This window comes from Camarhynchus parvulus, chromosome 2 (genome assembly GCF_901933205.1).
Source record: "Camarhynchus parvulus chromosome 2, STF_HiC, whole genome shotgun sequence".
In the NCBI taxonomy this organism is placed as follows: domain Eukaryota; kingdom Metazoa; phylum Chordata; class Aves; order Passeriformes; family Thraupidae; genus Camarhynchus; species Camarhynchus parvulus.
This window is the reverse complement of record NC_044572.1, coordinates 117,842,019-117,866,352: the sequence shown is the minus strand read 5'-3', so window position 1 is coordinate 117,866,352 and position 24,334 is coordinate 117,842,019. Positions and strand designations below refer to the sequence as shown.

General features: G+C 36.9%; 1 protein-coding gene across 2 annotated transcripts in view; it reads right to left on the bottom strand.

Moving 5' to 3' along the window:
- PREX2 (phosphatidylinositol-3,4,5-trisphosphate dependent Rac exchange factor 2) overlaps positions 1–24,334 on the bottom strand; it is a 172,747-nt gene that overhangs the window by 66,885 nt on the left and 81,528 nt on the right. For both annotated transcript variants that reach the window (XM_030944089.1, XM_030944088.1), the window contains 9 exons: positions 23,772–23,920; positions 19,172–19,257; positions 16,822–16,958; positions 13,663–13,780; positions 12,644–12,828; positions 11,604–11,765; positions 7,638–7,860; positions 7,083–7,290; positions 1,998–2,177 (listed from right to left, as the gene is read on the bottom strand). In XM_030944089.1, coding sequence (XP_030799949.1) covers positions 1,998–2,177; positions 7,083–7,290; positions 7,638–7,860; positions 11,604–11,765; positions 12,644–12,828; positions 13,663–13,780; positions 16,822–16,958; positions 19,172–19,257; positions 23,772–23,920 — 1,448 coding nt within the window. The remainder of the gene's footprint in view (positions 1–1,997; positions 2,178–7,082; positions 7,291–7,637; positions 7,861–11,603; positions 11,766–12,643; positions 12,829–13,662; positions 13,781–16,821; positions 16,959–19,171; positions 19,258–23,771; positions 23,921–24,334) is intronic.

The window sequence follows — 24,334 nt, the reverse complement described above, 5'->3', positions numbered from 1 at the left end:
TGGACTTTTGTACTAAAAATCCTATGAAGATACATTTGAATTCAAAGTCTTCAGAATTGTTTAGCCATATGAAAATCATTTCATTTCAATGCAGGAGATGCTTAAGTAATTATCCAGCAGAGGGAGTCTTAAAAACCCAAGTGAATGTAAGATAATGTAAAAGTATACTTAAGGGAGGTTTATACATAATGATATGGGTCTTGTTTTATGATTTGGGTGTACCCACGCACCAAGATTAACACATCCATTCTTAAAATAACACTGCAGTTATACATGTGCTCCCTATTTGTTTTCTTTATTTGTGTAGATACAGAAGTGACTTTTCACTAATTTAGGGAGAGTGACCTACATTTCCTGGCTAATGTACATGTTTTGGACCTGTAATCAACGAGGTAAGTGAAGGAGTTAAACTTTTAAATGAAGCAATATGATGTAATTACAACCATAACCATTAAATAGATGAAAAGACATCAGTAACAACATGTTCCTAATAGTGGGTGAACAGTCCCAAGGAGTATTAAAAATTTCTGGCTGGATATTAAGAAATGTTTTCTAACTAACTCTATTCACTTATTAAAGTCTCCAAAGGGGAGATGAAGGTTAATTAAAACTGGGTTGTGCAAAGCACGAGAAAATAAAACACAGGAAAATGAGAAACAGATTAGATGCATTTGCTGTATCATTCTGCACGATTTTTGTGTTGTATTGTAAGGTTTAGAAGGAGACTCTACACAAAATGAGAGAATTATAATGGCTGAAATTAGCCAAACAGTTCCAATAATGACCACTGTGGCATTATGAGAGCTGGAGATTTTTAAGTATTGACTAATACAATTATTTAAGCAAAGAAAAAAAATTCTAATCTCACTCCAACACTTGTCCTTAATGCACAAATTTTATGATTATTCTGTATATGGAACCCTAGGTTTTATTATTCCTACACAGCCAAAATGGACAATAAAGGAGAGGAATAAGAATAAAGAAAATATTTTGAACAAAGAGACACTCATGTCCTGGGTCACGCCTTCTTTCTCCACATACAAATCCTGTGCCAGCTGGGAAACCTCTCAACAGGAGCAAGCACACATCACTGGAGCAACTCATGAACAGTCAGTTTGAACATCATGAACATGCAGGAAACTCTAAATACACTGCTGCTGGACCAAGAACTTGGCCTGTGTGTTCACCATGATAAGAACAAAATGAACTTAATCTGTGCAAACAATCCCTGTGTTTACATCTGTGTGGTTCTCCTTCTACTCTGATGCAGAGTTCATATCTACCAGGCTGCAGTAATCAAATACAGTTTAGGAAAGAGATCTCAGCAACACAGAGTTCTGTAGAAGAATGATAAACCTACTGAGATTCTAATTTCTGAGCATGATAATGATACTGAACAAATAATGAACCCTCATCTTACTTGCAGCTAAAATTTGAATTTCATTTTTATATCATTAGCCAATTTTCTCTAAGCAAGAGAGTATCATCTATATAAGAACCATACTTGCTATAATTACTCCTTCCTTTTCAAAATTATTAATCTTCACATTCACAGTATGCATTTCAAATTATAGAGGTGAGTTGATGTTACAGTATTTAGAGTGAAAGAAGGTGAGAAATATATGTTGATCAATATTGTATTTTTCTTTAGATCAGAAAGAACAGCGGCTCTATCACCTTGCTATCACCTTGCTTTCCATGGTAGATATTTGGTTTATTGTTGGACATATAATAACCAGTTATTTCCAGTTTTTGTAAGACAGGTAATCTAAAGTAAGGTTTTACATCTTTGGTTGTGATATCCTATCCAGATTTGGGCGACTAAGATATAATAACTAATCTGTATTCATAAGACTTTACTTCACACATCTGCAGCTAGTTACTCCTCCATTAGTAATGTCAGAATCATATTCTAATAGTCTTCATAACCACTTGATACTTTATAAGCTTCCATATTTGATTCAGTTGAAAAATAAAGGTATTATTAATAAAATTACCTGTAAGAATCCCTGTTACTGATGGTATCATGACCAGAATCTTCTTGTTCATCGCCTGTTACACTGAAACAGACTTTCTTCCCATTCCTTTCCCCCTTTTCATTATCACTGTCTGCTGGTATTAAAGGCTCAGGTGTTTTACGTTCAGATTTGGGAGAATATGTTATTGAAGAAAGAAGGCTGTGAAACACACAAAAATAAAGGCAAATTAGTGTTTTTCAAAAGTGAGCTAGCAACAGGATAACATTTCTCATCACTATGCTCCAATTATTATTCTATAATATGTGAAGGGAATATCTTAATTCAGTCAATATCTGAATTATTGAATTTGAAACAAAGGAAGGAAGTGACACATCCTGTTGTCAGAAAGTCTAACAGTGAAACCCACTAGCCTTACCAAATACTTCATCATGTATGAAAGCAATGATTCCAGCTGGAGAAGAAATACAGCACATTCTTGGACACTTGGGGTCAAACTGCATATTAACATAACTATTTTTAAATATGAATCCTCCACTTCTTACCACAAATCAAGAAAACAAATGAAAGTAACTGTACGTCTGTGAAAAGCATGTATTTTCCCAATTAATACTGTGCAAGGCATGCCAGTGTGCACCACAAAATATTCTACTAGGGCATTTTAATGATCTTTATTAACATCTCTGTGTACTTCGTGACATTCAAAGTGTCTGAGCCATTATCACTAGTAAAACTGATGATTAATATACAAGCATCTGTGACAAGCACAGGAGTGACATCCAGCCAAGAAAAGAGAACAGTGCAGATTGCTACTTTTAGAACATGCAGAAATACTGGCAGTGAAAAATTCATATTCTTGGATGATTAATTCATACTGAGATGCTCTAATTTACTTTCAAGATCAGAACAGCAAAAATGGGCAATTGTCCTTTAATTCCTATTGCTCAAACACTCCATTATAATCACATTTTCAAATTACTGTTTGGATTTCAAAAGCAGCATTTTTCTTGAAAAAACTACTTGCTAACTACCTGAAATCAGAGGACACTGAACTAAACTTTTTTTCCCCTTTGAACTACTTAGAAATAGTAGCAGGGTTTCATTGAATGAACTGTCAGAAAGGTCAACTGGCAAACCTTCTTACCAACTACATGGTAGGATTCAAAAATAGGTTAGATCTTCTTACATTAAATTCTCGCTACTGATGGGAATGGACAGATTTTATCCCACATATAGTTAAAGATACTGATCTGAACTGCAACTAGAATACAGAAAAATGATACTAAAAGTATAATTTCACCAGAATTTAAACTCACCCCTCCACTAGACTGATATCTTTTGGGCTACATTATGCCTTAACATTTCATATCAGTAGAAAATCACAACCCAGTTCTTTCCACTCACTGGCAAGCACAATTTCATGAGTACAGGAAGAGAGATGGGACCCATATTTTACATCAGTGTTCAGTGTCAATCTCATGCTAAAGCATATGTGTTTTTGAACTTGTCCTAAAATAAATGTGTTATGGAAGCAGAAACCCTAGGAAATCAGTCCTTCATACCTGTAAAACTTATTTTCTTAGTAAGAAATATCTAAGGGGTTCAAAAAAAGATTAGACAAATTCATGGCAGAACATTCTAATGCTGCTCCTAAACCAAAAGGTCCATTCCAAAAAGACCATCTAGTTCTGCCTGCTTAAAGATGAGATAAGGACAAAGATAAATCTCTACTTTTGCTTCTTCTTGTGCTCCCACTCCCATCCATTTAAAAATAAAAGTTAAGTCTAGTAACTTCTCGGGGATTTTGTTGTGGCAAGAAAATAATCAAGATTAAGAAACAAGTATAATGAACTGCAATTTCAGCTCCTGAAAATATCTTCCCCTGAGTAATTATTTGTCAAGACACAGACAGACTATTATTGCCCCTTCTTTTATGTGACTGTTTAGTCACTGCTGCCAAGAGCTCAGTAAAAGACTGATTAAGGTAGCTGGAACTTTTCCTAAGGGGGCTTTTCCATTTCTCTCAACAGGCAGGCTCTTCTTCTAAGGAAAATTTTTTTGCTGAACTATCACGGACAAAAGATGGAACTTTGGATTACCAAGTCCTGGAGAAAGTAGTTACTGAAGTCGCTGATGTGCTGTTAAAAACTCAGTCCAGGGAGTTTAAAATAAAAACCTGGATACATGCCCTCCCCAGTAATCTTGCTTAAATATACTTTTGTTTTTCTTCTTAAACACAGAGTACATGCACAACACATTTTCTCCAGAGATGGGCCTATCCCAAACAAAATTACCTTAGATATCTAGCTCTCAAAGAAGAAACACATGAGTGAATAATAACTAACACTAGAGAATCTCTATGAAGAATATTTCAATGGAACAGAGAAACTTAAATCTTAAAAAAAAAATCCTCTCCTGTGGAATTACTCCTATGTGCAACCCAAGTCAACACAACCCTGACAAACAAAACCTGCTATGGTTAGTCAAAGAATTAAAAAAGGCAGTAACCAAAAACCTTCTCTGCCTTTTCCTCAGTCCACAGAGGCTTGAAAAACATTCAAGCTTCTTGTATGCTCCCAAAAGACCTCTTTCCAAAAAAGAGCTGGGCTGGTGGGAGAGCACTGAGTGCATAAGAACCAAGAACCCAACAGAGTCACCATACAGAAAACAATTTGAAAAGGACTTATTCCTGTGTAACACCTAGCAGCAACGTGGGGTATCTTCAGCATCACTGAAGAACTACTGGGATGCCATTAAACTATTTGAATGTGAGCACAGTGGAGCCTGGAGAGGCTGTGGAAAGGGGATACATTTTCTGTGTGTATTTCTCTCTCTGTGTCATTGCTACATCATTTATCCAGCCAGAACTCATCAGCACACCGTCTTATAAACTCCTACCCAGACAATATTAGGAGTACAAAATCTTCTCTTAAATGTTCCCTTGCCACAATCCATAGGCTCTCACAGACCTGCTCTTCAGATGAAATACTCATTTTTCAATTCACTGACAGCAGAGGTTGAGCAGATAAAACCGCCCCAAGATTTCGTGAGCTGAAACACAGACCAGTACTGACCTCAACACAGAGCAGAAATCCCTAGTAACATGCATGAGCAATTTTTCCAACACTAAGTATAAAGGGTACCAAACAGTCATTCAGTAGTCAATTTTCCTATCACACAATATCAACATAAATTAAAAATTGTGATAGACACCGTGTTCATATTATCCATCCTGAGAATATTAAAATAATGAGGATTGTTTAGGATAATAATCAATTCAATAAAAAAAGACATCGATTTTACTGTTACTATGCCACAACAGAAAAAATAAATTCTACTGTCTTTATAAAAAGCACAAAATCAAGCATTTCCTCCCACCTGTTTAAGTATGAAAATTTCTAGTTAAAACATGGCTGTTGGATTATCTTTCATGTCACTCTATCTTTTGTTTCTTCAGTCCTAAATCTCAAGAGTTAATTAGCATCTGTAACTGTTCTAATATACCATGTACCTCTGAACTGCTCACTCTTTCCCTGCTCAGCACTTTTAAGTAGGTCTCTTGGCTATCCTGTTTCCTCTTTAGAACTGCTTTCCTCTACAGTAATTACTCACTGGCAGTCCACTCAATGTCCATGAGGAATAAAGCATGAAAGGTCAAAGTCTCACTCTTCCAATCAGCCAAAGGTAAATTTTGCTAAATACATCTGTGTACCTTACACAAGAACAGCTACAAGGTCAATGTACAGAAAATTTAGGAATGAAAAAAGTGAACCCTTGTGTTTGTGCACAATTTTTCTGTGAGTGTGTGTATTTATATATACATTGATACAAAAGAAAGGCTCAGAATTTCCTGTGCTTTTGCATCACAAGCTCAAGGCAGTAGAAAGGAAAGGTGTGGCATACTGGCAGCTGAACTTCCTGAAGTATTGACTAAAATTCCATATATAATATTCTGACTTCCATGAGGAAGAGAGACAACACAGGCTTTACAGATAGTTATTTCTAAGTGCACTCAAGCGCTGAAATTTTCATGAATTTAATTAATTTACTTCATCTCCAGCGTGATAAGTAGCAGAACTATGTAAAGGCACAGGAAACAACATTTTCTTAAAAATACTGAGTCAGTTCTTGCTTTCATTCCCACTGCAGTATGTGATACATTACAATTACTTATAATAATTACAATTACTTACATAACTATTACAACTACTATGAGAACAGTAAAAAAAAAATACGCATGAAAGGACAAATCACACTACAGTCTTCAAGATAACATGAGAAACAATGACACAAGACTTATCTAAACTGGAGATCCTGACAGATTGTCTTTTAAACTCAAAAATTTTTGCTGTCTCTGTTTTCAAAATTAATTTCTGAAAGAAATTTGAAATGTCTTTCAAATTTCTGTATTTGAAAGATTCCCATTCATATGGGATCTTGCAAAACTTAAATAATTCTTATCCTTCTTCATCTTTATCCCAAGCAAATAGCCCAGGAGTCAACTTACTCACTTTGCTAAAGAAAAAACAAGTTATAAATCCTTGTCCTGAATTAGGACTAACTGTGATAAGACTCTAAGCCACCCACACTCAAGCCAAATGTCCTAATCACTCAAGGGTGGCTCTCCCTAAATCCATAGCTCTTCCTTAAGGTCAATTTGGTTTTGAAAAATTTCTAAAAAATTAATGCTCTCCCTGTAGGTGAGTAACGTCTCACCCAAAAATTCATCTGTGGGACTATTCAGCAATACCTGAAGAGTTCAATAAAGGCCATTTTTATACCTCTGCCCTTTGTTTCCATTCTTAGTGAAATTGTAGGTGACATTGTGTGCCTCACATTTTCCTCACTTCAAATTAATTAACTTTGCCACATTCTAAAGAAAAACTACAAAATGGAAAAAAAAAACTACAAACTGTGGTGAAAAAAAGTCAGGCATGCTGCGAAAAAGATCAAAATACAACATTACCTGCACTTACATTTTTTACTTTACTTTGATTCTGTCTGTAGCCAGCATTGAATCCTATGCTACACAAAAGCATTGCCCAGATTTATCATTATCTTCTATGGAGAAGTTAAAGACAAGTCCAGATGGTAACATTTACTTACTCATCTATTTGGCAGACACAAGTTTCCACCTCTTTCAGTGCAGCTTGTAATTTGAACAGCAACTTTTGATAGACATCTTGTGTTTCTAAGTCTTCTTCTTTTAAGAGGTACCTCAGACCATGGCCCTCCTGCTGGCCAAGAGACTGTCCTGAAGGGGCAGCCATAGTAGTAATGGTATGTTGGACATAAATCATGGGATTCAGTTTACCTGCGAATAATCCAAAGGGATTTCATAATTATCTTTTCTTTAACATACATTTTGAAGTTAGTAAAATACCTAACAGACACTGAAATATTTTTCAGTTTAAAATTCATGTACTTATTTAATTTTGCATTTTATTTGCATTTCAAAGTCAAGCTATTTAGGAAAAAGTAATTGTGAAATTATGACTACCCGTTATTATGCTGTAAAATAAAACTAAAATCAAAAGAAGGGTGATTTCAATAAGACTTGTCCTCCGTTTTAATATTTGGGCTATAAACCTAAACGGATTACCTTTTAAGACTCTATATCAGAAGCACAGGAAGTAGGTCTTTCAAGCTCAATTAACTTACCTTGATCAGTGTTTTTATTTTCCTTCTCGTGGGAAGAATGTTTTCTGCTGTCCAACTGTACACCAAAGGCACTACCAAGGGAAGTTGAGGTCTTAGGGTAAGACACTTCCATCACATTGATATGGCAATTGGTTGGACAGAAATCACTGCTGTGAAGTGGTGAAATCTTTGACTTAGCTTGTTTGAAGGTAGGCCAAGCTCTGTTTTTTAATACTCTTGAAAACTAGAAGTAAGAAAGAAAACCAAATTTTGATTATCAGCTCTTCTCGTGTCCACATGTAGCTAACAATTCTTGTGTACCTAACTAGAAAATAAAAGCTTAAAATATTTCAGTCATCCTTGACTTAAAGTGTCTTGACTCCATAATTTCCATCTTTCTCTAAAAAGGAAAGAAAAATATTCTTCATTTTACATTTTTAAGGTGTTGTTTTTTGAAGCAAATTATGTTTTAAGATGTATAAATACCTTTGTAACAGAGAGATAGAATTTATTGCCCATGTAAAATAATAAAAAATTAATTTCTGGGGAGCAAGTCTGAAACTGCTGTACTGCTCATGACATTTATAAACACCTGCCAACATTTTCAAGCCATTATTTCCCAAAAATCCATGAAATTTTTGTCTGAAGTTATAATAAAGACAAAATCAGAAAGTACAAATTCTGGAATTCCTATTTGGGAAGGAGGAAGTCCCCTTTAATTATATCTATATCTGCATTAGGAGAAGCATTGCCAGGGTTTGGAGGGAGGTGATCCTGCTCTTCTCCTCAGCACCAGTGAGGCCTCCCCTCGAGTCCTGGGTCCAAGTCTGGGCTTCACAGAAATAGACATGGGCATATTGGAGACAGCCCAGTGGAGGTGAGCCCTCTGAGATGATTCAGGGACTGGAGCATTTGCTGTAAGGAAAGGCTGAGAGAACTGGGACCCTCCAGCCTGGAGAAGAGAAAGCTCAGGGGGAAACACATCAACGTCTATGAATACCTGAAGGAATGGTGCAAAGAGGACAAAGCCAGGCTCTTTCCAGTAGTGCCCAGTGCCAGGACCAGAGGCAATGGGCCCAAACTTAAACACAGGAGTTTCCTCTGAATGTCAGGGAACACTTTTGCACTGTGAGGGTGATTAAGCACTGGCCCAGTTGCTCAGAGAGGTTCAGGGAAGAGAGGTCAGATCTCCCTCCTCAAAGATGGTCCTGGGCAGCCATCTCTAGGTGGCCCTGCTTAAGCAGGGTTGGCTGGACAAGACCTGCAGAGGTACATTCCAACCTCAACCATTCTTCTATTTTGAGTGGCATTAGGAAGCTGATGATTCCTAGTACATAAAAATTGCAAAAACCCCATTTTGCAGACTTTCCTAGCCCAGTACCTCTTCTCCCCCCTATATATCAGCTCAGCAATGAGGAATGTTTTTTATGGTCTAATTCTAATACAGTGTTTAGCCACATCTCCTTGACTCTAACATCTTAAATTTTGTGCAGTGTTTTGAATAGGCTTAGAGTTTTTAAGATGAGAAGATGTCAACCCAAAATGGTGAGGACAGAACTGGACACTCAGCAGCTACATCTACATCAGAATCAAGTCATCCAATCAAGCTCTTCAATTAGAAAAGAGATTTATTTGTCAGTCACAAGTAGGATTCTTGTCAATATATGCCATTTTCAGTGCAGTTTGTTGTCAGGGAAGATTTTTTCTGGAAAGATGTAATCAGTGTTTTAATTACAATATCTCTCCAGTCAAAATATTACACAGATCTACTTTAGCTTTGAACCACAGCTCATGCATAAGAATAATTTCAAAGTTAACTTGCAAAGTTTCTTCACTAATAAATGTCATTAAAAATTCAAATCAGTCAACTTTTTACTAATGCTTCAGTTGAATTTAGACATATCCCTTCTGCAAAGTAAGATGTTTCTGTACTGGGACTTAAATTTCTGTTTATTTTGGTGTCATATTACTTCAGCCTGATGAACACTTGTTGGGATAATTACATTTAAATCTTTAGATCACAACAAGATCTGGAGGGTTACAAGAAATCCAATTATGGAGTTGTTCGAAGGCTGAAGAATGCACAAATTGTTAAGAAGGCTACTAAGGACATTCAATGATGAAAATATTTCTGCAAGCAGTACATATTTCACATCTCAATCTCCCACACATCCTGCTCCAGAGAGACCAAATACTGGCTATGATTTAATCAGGTCATATGTCAGGACCAAGACTCTTCTCATATATGTGTTGAGAAACATCTGGGACTCATGGCACTGGAATCGAGGTCTATTAGGAGCAAAATGTTCTGATAATAATAATAGTAGGAACTGCAGAAATCCACAAGATTTTTATTTATAGAATTAGAACTTTCACAGTAAAACCAGGAGCCAAGCTGGGCTCAAGCACTCCAAAAGTCTCCTGTAACTATGGTTACCCTTTACCTTGCCAAGAAAATGACACATCTATTCCTGAAATCCACTGCATTACTAATTGTCATTAAAAGCTATAACTGTGAAACTACTGATTTTTGAGCAGATGAGATCTGAAGTGCAGTCTGTATCACGAATATCTGCCTGTAGACAGTGTAAGAACTATGAAAACTTCCCCGAGGCTGTTTGTTTCACACCCACAAAGCACAACAAAATTTGATTTACTGTCTTGGCCTCCTCTGTAGAGGCTATATATCACAGTCAAATTTTTCAGCTACAGAAAACATATAAATCACCTGCATTTTATTTGAACTGTAACGGTTAATATGAAAACCAATTGGTTTTTTTTTTTTAATGGTAATTTGAATTTTAACCAAATTGGAAACACGGATGTTTGTAATTCAAGCAAGCAATGGAGAGGTCAGATTTTTGCTAACACTATCAGGGTTCTTGTGATGCCTCCATTGACACAGCTCAGTTTATTCCATTTCTTTACAGAGAGCACCTTGAGAAGTCTGACAAGTTGATTTTTGGCCTTCGTCTTACTGACTACTGAGCTACATGTATTCCTAACAGTTTCCCCTACTTTCCTTTGAAAACAGAAAAATCATTATCTAGTCTTTTAAATGCACCTCCTGCAAATGTGTGAAGCTCCTGAATTCACTTTCTTTTTCCTTTGCTTTTTTTCCCCTCTTTTCAAATTTTTATGTATAAACTCTCAGAACAGACCAGTTTCTAAATGTCACAACTCAGATCCCCAAATGACTAAGACAGGGCAGACCCGCTTTTTTGCAGCTATTTTGAGACTACTTCAAAGTAATTCACCTCCCCACAATTAGGTTCCATGAGAGAGGAACTAGGGGTCTGGATGAGAAAATGAATTTGCATTAACAAAATGGCAAATGGTTGATTCATTTATACCCTGTTTGGTTAAACAACTATAGAGAAATGCACAGACAGCAACTAGAGGTCATAGTCTGGGCTATTTATTCATTTACACATCATTAATTAAGATCTCAAGCATATGAAAATTAGCGCCTTCTCCATTTTTCCATGCTATTATGTTTTATTAAACCAAGTGAAGCTAATAAATTACAGAGATGCTACTATCAACAGATATGCTAGGGTCTAAAAGTTGAATAAAAGGGTTAAAATTTGGTATTTGAGTTGCACTAGGAAAAAAAAAACAATTCTGTTGTTATTGCTACATTTTTGGTTAACATCTGCAAATTCACTAGAGTATTGGTTTAAAGCATTTACAAGAATGACGGCCCTTTTACGGAAATATGCAGTTGATTGTCTCTGCAACTGAACACAGCAAACAAGGAAGAATACAAACGACCCAAAGTCTAAAAAAGGGATAAGAAAGAGAATGGCTTGAAAACAATTGATACAATTACTCAATTAAGGCATTCATGCTTCAAAATAGCTAAATTTTCAGCCACATTTTTGTCACTGCCATAGACACTCTGAAGAGTTATTTAAACTGTACCACATTCCCCTGTTTCTTCATTAAAAGACAAATATAATCAAACTTAGGACATGCAGGGCATACCTTTTTATAGCTAGAGATTCTTCTGTAGATATGCTCAATTTTCTCACTGCAAATGACACTGAATTTACTTTGAAGTTCAGTGGGGATCACGTCATTTAAGGAATTGAGGCTGTTGCAATTCTGCACAAAATGTTCATCACTTTTTGCCAGTGCTTCAAGAATCTAAGATAATAAAAACAAGGAAAGTATGTTTTGAAATCAAGTTGACGAAAATTTCCCCTTACTAATCATCTCTTATAACTAAAGCTGAAAAGCCTGATAACATTACAGAAAATGGTGCACAACAACAATGAATGAAGCTTGGGATGCAAACAGGTTTTCTTAAATTTATTCCCTGCTAAGTTATACCCATAAGTATTTTTGCTTGGTTTCTCATGACATTGTCTGATAATGGATTTACTACTAATTTCCTACTAATGTAACCACTGTGGCTCCGCTGAAATACATTATCTGCTGCTTTTACTTGATCAGCACACATTATGCATAGCTGCTGAATTAATTCATTCATTACTTCTAGAAAATCTTCAGTTTGGCAGAATACAAACACATTGAAAAAGCATAAAAGAAAACTGAGTGCTATCCTCCTGTATATTCTGCATAAAAAAGCTAGGAAACAGGCACAGGATAAGCTGTATTGCCCAGCAAAGACTGAAGCCTTGCTCTAATGGTGGGAGCAAAGTAATTAAAAGGCATGTTGAAGAGATGAGGGTAGTATATAGCCTTTATAGATATTTCAGTAGATCTTGGACTTTCTTTCAAGTTTTATTTGATAAATAAGAAATAAAGGAGAGGGGCAGGAGGAATGGAAGACTTTGAAGATCATTTAACCTTCTTTTTATTTAAAGGCTCAATTTATAATGACAACATAACTCTTTCTGCCTCCTGAGCACACAATCATCCTCCAAAACATCAGAGAGATATGGGTGACCAATTATAAGGTATCAAATGAAAGATATATAACCATAAGAGTAAAAAAATCCACACATTTCTCCACTGGTATTAAACACAATAAGCATTAACATACAAAAAATGTTTCATACCTTTGCAGTCAAACTGAAAAATCCCTTTGGTTCAATCATTTTTTCCAAGACATGGCACTTTATTCCAGCTGTGCTGTCATACTCATAAACCACTCCATACTCCAGATGAACATTGTCAACAGTCAGACTCACATGATCTTTCTTCCCATCAATTATTGCCATAGTGTTAAATTTGTCAATTACCTCTAGAATAAATAAAGTAACAGAAATCAGTTGACAAGTCCTGGCCACTAAATGAACTATAAAGGACATAGGCAAACGTTCCAGAAAGGGGTTTGTTCTGATCATTCTATTTAAGCACATTCATTAAAGAACCTGGCTGAACAATATAAAAATCAGAACACCAGTAGATCTGTAGATGTTAAAATACTGGACTGCAAAACAGGCAGTACACTTTCTTTTCAAGCAGTTATTGAAGGGGGCTAATTCCATTTCATTTATAAGCCAGAGGCATTAAGAAGGACCAAAAAACAGGGGAAACTGAGTGTTTCTAAATAAAGGAGAAGAAAATCGCTATGAAAACTGTCAACATTCAGAAATGAAACCACAATAACTGCATTTATGAATGCACAGTTCAAGTATTAACTGTCTCTTTAATTACAAGTTGCAGATGAATGCAGTTTCATCTAAATGTTAATTGCCCGAAAATAATCTGAAGGATAGTTGTGTTTTTATTTCCCATGCAGTAATGACTAATGTATCTAGTTTGCCATAAATGATTACTAGTGGTGAAAATAAATCAGGTAATGCCTAGGTTTATGTTACTTACAAATGAAATTAAACAGATTTTCCTCCAAGTATTCATGGAAGTATTTTCTCTAAATGGGAAAGATACTGGTTTTCAAAGAATTGCATGTCAAATTTATATGCTTAGAATATATAAGAAAACAAATTCTTATGTAAATCACATCTTATGATCTGCTCAAAACTTCCTCTCTGCAAACAAAGACACTGCCTACATTTTCCTTGTATTATAACAGCATTCTTAGCAGCAACAAGATCAAACAAGCATCACATACCTTCCACTTTACAGTCAAAGGCATCGCCTCCATCATCTCCAGAGGGTTTGGTGTTTGCTTTCTGAAGATCTTCCTGTGCACTTTCAATGCTGTTGTAAACCCACTGTATAGAATCTTGCTAGAAAAACAACAAAAAATAGACAGGTAGAAAAAGTGCAACTGATAGCAACTATTTTTAAGGTGTAAGTTAAAAAAAAATCCAGAGAATTTTGGCAAGTTATTTTTTATTACAGCATATATTGTCATGAGACAGTATGAAGTCTGTGACAGCATGACATCCATAATTTTTATGTCTCTGTCAAAAATAATTTAAGATATTTCAAATCAAATTGCAGATTGAAAAATATTTTGCTCCAAGAAATCATGGGGAAAAAAACAACTTTTGCTTTACCAAATCTGCTGTGCATCCACAAATAATCTGGTAGCAAAAGTTATGGAATATCAACCAATGACAGAGAATGCCCAGTTAATCCTTCACCATGTGTCAATAGCACAAAGAACCTATACTACAGCCTTCATTACTCATATTTCCCTTGACTACAAATATTTTACTAGTGTAGTAATAAATAAATGTTTGGGGTTTTTTCCCACAGATTAGCATCCCCCTGCAGCCCTGCAAAAGAAAAGAACCACAGGCTCCAAAAATTCACCATCTTCTGTGGCTTAGTGACACATGAGCACAGCATTAGTGGCTTACATGTGTCATTCAACCTTTGAAGAAGCCACATGTATTTCGTACATATTCTACCCAGCCTGTAACTCAGCCACATGCCCATCATACCCTTGTGAAAGGTCCTGTCAAGCATGGCATCCCCAGATTACTCTTTGTCCTTTACATTTTAAAACAAGCTTAACAGTTTATCACTCCTTCTGCAACAGCTACAGCAGAATAAATGACATGACTGTGACAAATCTTAATTCAAAAAGAAGCTCATGGAAGAATTGGAAGTTAAGCAAGGACAGCAAAAATTTAGGCTGAATGTTAAAACGTTCATGCAAAGTGCCAAATACCTCTAGGTATCCTTTGCTAAAATATAACAATCAGCTTCTATCTTTACCCCATTGGTATGTTGTCTCTAAGTTTTCTAGATTCATCTGTGCCTTGCTTGCCACTCAATGGCATGAAATACTTGAATAAGAAAGCTTAACTTTCAGAGCTCTATGTTGACTGTTAGAAGACACCTGTGCAGAAGCTGATCAACAAGAATGCTTCTGAAATCCACACTTCTTCTCAGGTTCACCTCAAAGCTTGGTGCTTAGCTATGGATTCTTACAGAATGCTTGGCAGCACTGAGACTGCCATGCCAATCTCTAATAGGAAATACTCACTACTCAACCTGGAACTCCCTTTTCCAAAAGGTAACAACCAATCTAATGCAATATCATTTGGAGCAATGTTCTTCAAAATCATTACAGGAGAACCAACTAAGCATAAATCTCTCACTAATAATGATTAGTATCACTGCAAAGAAACTGCAAGAAGTAAAATCTGGTCTCAATTTTCTTTATTCAGACAAGACAGAAGATAAACACTCTCCAACAGAAATTATGCAGTTATTGACTGAAGGAATCTGAAATGAAGAGCTTCATGCTCCAGGCAATTAGGAAGACTTTTTACCCTGAGAAGTAAAAGATGTAAGAACCAGAAAAATCTTCCCTTTCAATTATGCAATTGGGAACCACAGGAGAGACTACAATATTCTGGGTAATTAAATGATAGGCTGTGTGCACTGTACTTACAAAACAGGAGAAATCCATAGTCATTTTCCAAAAAGAATAAAAACACCCCACCAAATTTCTGAATAGGAAATTAAATTTTAGCTGTCTTTTCACCAGTGGGAATACTACCATTTACTTCAGTCTAGACAATTCTCCCACAGTTTTTTGATAATACTGCATCCTAAGTGAAGTTTTTCTTGCCTGTCTAAAGAACTTCAGTTATCTGTGATTTGCTGAATTATGATCAGCTACTTTTTAAAAATAAAAAAACCCCTACGTATAAGAAAAATATTCAAGTTATTATATAAGTTGATTAAAAAACCCAAAGTAATTTTTTTTAAGTCCAAGTATTCACACCAGCCAACATTAATCAACTATCTTTGGATGTCACTAATATCCATAGGAAGTCTACAGTTATACACAGAGAGAACAAAACTGCTATAAGTAATTTAACTTATCTTTTATTCTAGCCAGTTTTTGTACTAGTGAACAGGACATTTTTTTTTAATAGAGTGCATCTTCCTTTAAAGAATAGGTGAGCTTGATCTCTATATTCCATGTGACAATTTCAATTCTGTATTATCATTTAAACACAAACATCCCAAGAACATTTTCATAAACACTGTATTTATATGACCCAGTTCTAACTATATAATTCTTATAACTCTGCAGTAGGGGTGGGAAAAGGATTCAACTCTTAATTTTAATTGGATTTTTCTCCTCAGTAAACACATACTTGAAGAGTTTGTGAAGTTAATTAATAATATTTGTTCACAGTTTATGAAAAACTTGCAGAGAATTGGAAAATTACATTATACAATCCAGCTTGGTTTGGTTTTTCTTCCTAAATTTGTGTCTTGGATGCCTCAGATTTTCTCCTTAACTAACATGACAAAGATAACAAAATTTGCATGCATTTAAAAAAAGGAAAATTTGAGTCCTTGAACATACACTTATTCTCAAGACTGGAATGCAATGGGAATTCTTTTATGGATGGAATATATGCACTCTGCTATCTGTGTACTGAAGTGTAACTAAATTCTGGAAAAAGATCAGTTTTATGTATTTCATTCTCCTTCTGCTGAGCAGGCAGAAAGCTCTGTGATTCCCTCTCCATCAAGATGAGAATATACCTCAAAATTCTTTCTGCATAGGACTGCAGAAATGCTTGAAACAGCCCTTTAAAAACACCATATAAAAATCATCTATGATATTTATTTCAGTGCAGAAACTAAGCAGATTTTGAACACCACCATGGAGCAATCTTCAGCTTTTATACTTCAGCTGGCTTTCCTTCCTTTCTCCACCCCACTTTCCTTCTTTCCTCTCGCCCCACTCAAACACAGCAGATATGTGCATAGAGATTAACACTACACTGTTTACTTTGACCAAAAATAGAAATCTAGAAGAAAAAGTGCAAGGGCACCAAATGAGACATACCTGCATTGGCCGCCTGTACTTCCTGCAGGCTGTGACATGAGCAATAACACTTGCATGAGTCTCTTTGCTGACATTAATTCCATTCACTTTGATTATGCACTGGCCAGGGTGGAGACCTGCTGCAGCTGCCACTGTTCCTATTAATAAAAACCCACACAGTTAGCAGACTTCTTTTTCTAAACATCTCCTTTCAAGCTAGCAGTCCAAAAAACCTCTTTTTTTAAAAATCAGAACCTGGTCTGACTGATCCTTACATACTTCTCTTGACCACAGAGTACTTCTGTAGACCAGCTGGATGCCAAGAAAATGGAGTTTGCCAGCAGATGTTTCCATAAAAGAGACCAGACAATTTCCGAAAGGCTGCTTCATAAAACAACAAACATTGACTAGCAATATGAAAATGTGGAAAATTCACCTCAAAAAAAAAAAGGACTTTAAAAGGATAAAATGGCTCTATCTTGAAAGTCACTAATTACAACTTAGCCTACACTTTTATATGACCCAAGCTTATGAGCTCCTTGTTTAATTCTGGTGTTTCAATTTTACATACAAAACAGAAGTTTTCTGGCAATACATAAAGTTTAAGAGCATACTAGATTATCATGTTAATCATTAAGTGAAATATCTAAATTCTAAAGACATTTCTAAAGATATTGTTCTTTTTTCATCTTCCCTACCAACACAATTATAGCAGAGGGCCTTAGAGCTTTAAAACAAAATCTCAAAGACAATTAAGTAGAACATCTCAAATTAAATTATCTGAGGGTGGGACAGGGGGACACACACAACATGACACCAAAACAAAATATTCTCTTTAAGCCACATAAAATATTTGGTTCAGTGACTTATTTTCACAATTGAATAACCACGTTGGGAAATTCTAGTGACTGAATAGGCACTACAAAAAGAGCAGCTTTCTCCAGGTCTTTTCAGTGCAATTCAAACTCACTCCTGAAAGACAGCCTGCTGGAGTATGACCTTAGTTCTAGCTACCTGAACACTTGCCTCCAAATGTCTCTTGATACTGCCACAGAGGTGCCAAAGAAGTAAAAATCTCCTGCCTAGAGACTGCCAGACTGGGTTGCAGAAGTTGGGACTGTGAAGGAAAAGGCTAGACTGAATCTGCAGGGCTGACAAATATGACTTCATGACTTGCCAGTTGAGCATATCTGACAGGGAAATAACTTGCAGAATATACATGAGCTTCCCTCATTTTTGGAATTATCACTATTAGATTAAAGCTGCATTTAAAAACTAATATAAAAGAAAGTCATTGGAAATTACACCATTACCAGCTATCACAACCTCCCCTCTCCACAAAAAGACTTAAAAATAAACATATAAATACATCTTATTTAATATCTCTCGCAAAAAAACCAAACAAACAAACAAACAAAAAAACCCCACCAAATCTCTCTTCAGAAAACCCCAAGGTCCCAATTCAGCAAAGTATTTAAGCACATGCTTAAAGTCTTCCAGGTTTAGCAAATCACACAAACAAGCACTTGCATATTGTTGGGGCTAATTGGAATAAAGTATGTGTCTAATGAATAATGATAGGCAGTTGACTTGAGATTCAGGTGCAGAAATAATTAACACATCAGCTACTAAGTCTGTAGTTTATTAGTCTTTCTTTTGAAAATCTAATTTCTGGCACCACAACCTAGAAAAAATGTCATCAAACTCCGTTCAAATATGGCTGTTTTGCAGATCAGTTCACTTTTCATGCCTCAGTTACGAAAGCAGGAGGGGAAGGGGACACAACTGTCCCACAATAACTGAAAACACAGTTTGTTTGCTCTACCGTAAGCAACATGAGACAGCAAGAAATAATGCTTCAACTTCTCTTAACATAAGTGCACTGCTCAAAAAAAAGGATAGCAAGCATCTGAAAATCACATCCCAAAACAATATTTACATGAACCATCTGCAATTACTAAGACAAAGCCACTAACACTCTTAAAAAGATTTGTAAAAAGCACATTTCTTAGTAAAATGTTTTCAGAATATTGAAGAACCACGCAACCACCTAACAAATTAACACACAGGTTCCCAACATGCAGTTGTATTGCATCCTTCAGCTACTCCTTAATCTGCAAAGAATGCACAGCTTTAACTTTCCTATATTGGTATAACTACATTTTTAAAAGAGAGTTGGAGGATGTATCCAAGCTTACAGAGTATAAGTACACAAAACAATTGCATTTGAGCTTATTTAATATTGTTTGTTACTTTGGGAAAAATAAAAATCTAAAATGGATTACTGGACCTAATTTTGACTCATCTCAACCAAGTCATTTAGATATTAAATGTATATTTAGCAGTACCATTGACAGCTCTTACATCTTACCTCTCCCAACAGCATGGACAACAGATGGGCCAAAACCCCGGATTTGGAATCCAAGTCCATCTGCAGAGTCAGGAATCTTCACTGTCCTGATACAAACAAAGATTTAACATGGATGTAGCAAAAGGCAGCATTTTGTTATTCAGCAGCATGTAGGTTACAAGGGTGCAAAACCCCACACTTTTATTCAAATCAGTTTTCAGATTTTGCAGCATTCATATTCCAAATACCATGCACCACAAACATCAGAAAAAAGAACAAGCTGAGACAGCAAACAATGTATTTCACAGGGAAATTGAATATGCTGGTTATAATCAGAACACCACCACAGTTTTAAAATTCCTACCCAATAGACTGATCTTTAGGTAAGTTGCCACAGCACAGCAACACTGAAAGCCCTGGAAGGCAGGCAGTCTCTCCCAGCCAAGAGGACAGAGCTTGGGGACCAGAAATCACAGCAGGTCTGATCAGAGAAACTGCAGAAGACTGCAGAAATCAGATCCATATTACATTTTAAGAGAACCACAGAGTGTGCTGAGTTGGAAGGGACCCACAAGGATCCTCAAAGTCCAACTCCTGGCCTTGCACAGACACTCCAAGAGTCACAGTATGTGCCCGAGAGCACGGTCCAAGCACTTCTTGAACTCTGTCAGCCTGATGCTGTGACCACTTCTCTGGGGAGCCTCTTCCAGTGACCAACCACCCTCTGGGTAAAGAGGTTTTTTAATAATATCCAACCTAAACCTCTCCTGACAGAATTACAGGCATTTCCCTCGGGTCCTGTCACTGGTCCCCTGAGAGAAAAGGTCAGTGTCCACCCCCCCTTTTCTGGAAGTTGCAAACTGCAGTGAAGTACCCTGTCACAAAAGGAAATTTTGTTTGATAAGCAGGACTTTCCACTCATGAAGCAGTGCTGGCTGTGACCAATGCCTGTGTTGTCTCTCAGCTGTTTTTCAATACCTCCCAGAATAATCTTCTCCATAACTTTGCCAGGCACAGAAGTGAGACTGACAGGCCTGTAGTTTCTCAGGTCCTCTTTCTTGCCCTTCTTGAAAATTGGGGTGTTTGCCAGCTTCCAGTCAGCTGGCACCTCTTCAGGTTCACAAGACAGCTCAAAAATCATCAAGAGAGGCTTTACAATGACATCAGCTCGCCCTTGGAGGATTCTTGGATAACCCTCATCAGGCCCCATAGATTTGTACAGTTCCAACTGAAGCATCAGATCTCACACTATTTCAGGGTTGGCTGAGAGCCGATCATTCTCACAGTCACAGATCTCCAGCTCAGGGCACTGAGACCCCCTTTGGACCACCACCCATGTCAAAGATGGAGGTGAAGAATAAATTAAACACCTCTGCATTGTCACAGTCCCCATCTGTGAGGTGACCATCCTGTGACAGGCCAATGTTATTTTTACACTACCTATTGCCATTAATATACTTGAAAAACTCCTTATTGTCCCCTCACGTTTCTGGTCGGCTTCAACTCCCGTTGACTTTTGGCCGCATGAATTTTCTCCCAGCAGCAGTGAGCAGCATCTCTGCATTCTTCCCATGTCACTTGGCATTGCTTCCACTGGGCATAAACTTTCCCTTTTAGCTCTATTTCCAGGGAATATTCCTGTTCAACCAAGCCAGCCATCTACCTCACCTGCTTGACTTCTCAGTTTGGGAATTTCCTGCTCCTGTGCCCTTAGGAGGTGATTAAAAAGTGACCAGCACTGATGGACCCCAACAACTGCAAAGACATTTTCACTCTGAAATAATGAATCCCATCAGGTCTTAGTAGACAAGGTGTTGAGTAGATCATCCCATGGTCAACAAACCCAAAATTTTTCTGCTGTCACCAGCTTTGGAGGCATGTATTGACCTAATGGATCTGCCCAATTCTATTGTTATTATTCCTGGTTACTGGAAGAATCACCAAAATCAACTACCGTGCTCCTGATCCTTCTACCAATCGTCTCAGGGCACTGTAGTTTTTTTGATTTCCCTTGGACTTCCCTGTTTTATTTCATCACTGCCAGTTTGAACAGTCATTAGCAGAGTGTAATCAGACTGGATTGTTTTCCATTAATCCTTATTCAAGGCCCTGGGAGAGAGCAGAGTTCCCTGTGAGTTGGGTCTGCATATCAGACCCTCCATTCCCCTTAGAAGGGAGTCTCCTATCACAACTACCCTTCTTTTCCTCTTAACAGAGGAGGTCTTGATGCAGGGTGCAGGTGGTGTCATTTCAGGAGGCCCCACCACCCCAGAAGGATCTTTGCATATCTCATCAGTTGTTTGGTCTTCTGGGTCCAGAGCCCCACACCTGTTGTAAAAGGTACCAGTCCTACTTGTCAAATTCAGAGAAAGAGGAACCTTCTTGTGATACATGCTGCAATGTGCCTCCAGCCTTCATCTTTATCAGACCCCAGCTAACAGTCCTTTGGCTAATGACCCTGCAGGGCTCTGAGTCTGTCTGCTTCTTCACCACAATGGAGGTTCAAGACTCCTGGGAGTCTGAGACTGACATTGCTGAAAATAATTGATCTCTCTTTTGCTCATTCAGTCGGATACTGCACAGCCTGTTCACTTCTTCCTGTACCTCCACCTGCAACACAGCTCCTCAAACACAGCACGCTTTCTGAAAAATAACTCTTTGTAGTCCCCATCCTTGCAAAGAGGCACCAGGCACTCCCAGCAGCCTGTGCCCCTCTTTGCTGAGTTTTCTTGAAATAATGTTTCATTGCAGTTTTTCTGAGCAGCAACCGAAAGTAGCTACTGAGTTTTGTAAAGTAAGAAACATCCACTGTTTGCATGACTTGTAATAAACTTACCAACAAATCTAACCAACAAAAACATGATTCTGACAATCAAAATTCACATCTATTCCTTCAAATTAAGCCCTGAGCTCACCCAAAGTAAACTAGCATACCCTCGTGATATCAGCTCAGGGTCTACAAAGAGCAACACAGCTGCATTAGCCCTTATCAGATCTAGTTAGGTCATGCATAACAGTGCACTGTTTAACTTTGCAGCCTTTCCATCCAGAGCCAGCTCTGTTATTATTTCAGAGATCTTTGCCCCAAGCTCCATTTCCCATTGCAAAAGCAAACAAATTCAAACTGATGCTGAAAAGTGATTTTAAGATACATTTGGACTGTAGCAAACTTAATTTAAAGGCAGTTTGGAATAACAGAATTGCATCATTTCTTGAACTTTTTTTTTCTAGTATACATAATATTAAGCATTTGGAAATGATTATCATCAGAGGTGGGATCCAAACTTCATTGAAGTCTATATTTTTTAAAATATAATAATATATAGAGATTAATAATTTTTCACTTGAAACATTTTGTAAGTATAACATAATTTAATGTACTGATATATTCACTATTGATACCATCTATTCGATTGCATTCTGAAACCGCTTTGAGAACATGCAAATAACAATGAAAGACCATCACAGGCAGTTTAGGCTAAGAATTCAGGAGACAATTGTCTTCTGTGAACTCAGCTGTGCTAGCAGCAGCTGCTGACAGAAAGCAGGGAACATGAGTAACAAATTTGACTTCCGTGAACTCTAAATTCACTAGACCATCTCTCTCAACCTTGAAATTCACCCACAAGTTGAGTCACAAATTAAACGAAGATTTGCATTAAAGAAAGGCCAAGATGCTTTTGTGCTTTCTACAGTCCTGTGGTCTGGGGATTTTTTAATTGTTATTTTCATTTGTTTGGGGGCGGGAACAGGTGGTCTTGTATCAGTCCAGATAAACATCTTTATGCCTTATTTATTTTTCTTGGCTCTTTTTCCTGTTCTGGGTGCCATTTTACTTCTCAAGACACCTTTGCTTAACAAGAGGAGAAATAGATCTTCAATCTGCCACTTAATCAGAGCCATTCCTGAATAAGAGGAACTCTGTATGCTGTATGGTAACAGAGAATGGCACCTCTTTATTCTGTGAATTTTGAATAAAAAATTACTCTGACAAGTTTTTCTTAGTCTCCTTCTTATTTGTTATGTATAACCTAGCAAAATCCTGCATTAACTTTACTAATACACTTATGCTCATTTACATATTTACTGAACCCAACTATTAGCCCCCACTTTGTATTTCTTTTACATAACAAAACTTGCGTTTAGGGAGGAATGGGCAAAACTTTGTACAGAAGTGCATCTGTTTGATAAAGATGAGGAGCTGTTTATTTCCTCCTGCTGTTTACACAACCAACACACAAGCTGAAGGGGCCCATGGGACCACAGAGTCTGACAATGACAAACCAGCAACTAATCCCCAGACACAGGAATTTGTTAAATACACAGAGCGAGATAAGTGATCAAAACTGACCATATAGTCAACAAAATTTCATTTAAACTTGCAGTATCTGCATGTATTTACAGTGGCAGAATTGAAGATCTAAAGTACTCATGTGATTCTTTTGCTGACTCACAAATAGGATAAAACAAAATCAAGGCAAATCAAATTGCTTGACTTTGCAAAGTCAGATCAGATACAGCATCTAAAACCCCTTTACAGTAGTGCTCTCTGAAGTTCCACTGGTCTGAAAATTCCCTTCAATTGTTGTTTGTAAAATTTCCCAAAGGAATGATAACTTACTCTCGAGGTTTGGTGCTCACAAGAACCCTCAGGGGCTTTCTGCTGTTCAAACAGGCTTTCAGGAAGCAATCCACTTCACTGAAGGGTCGCAGGAAAACCAGGTCACCGTTAATGGCAAAGATTTTCTTCCCAACTTCCAAGCCTGACATCTAGAAAATAACAACAGTTGTGTACATGTTTGCTTGTTATAACCACTAACATTAAGTTTTCTTTTGCTGGCATGCAACCCCAATAGAAAAAAAATTATATTCACATTTTCTTTACATTCTATATGACTCCTTCACATACCATGCACAAGGGACTTACACCACAAAATGTTTCTAAAACTGGTTAAATCCATGTGAAGGGCAAACACTCATTCTGAAGACAGCTAAATACAAGACCTAGTATTAATCAAGTTTTTGTGACAGTATTACAATATCAGTTCATTTTTTTTAGTAATTAACTCAACAGCTTTGATTGAGCTATTTATTTTATGACAGTACTTAATTTTTCATCCACCATTTTCCAAAGAAACTAAAGCTTCTTTTCATAAAGAAAGACCCAATTAATATTTTAGTAAG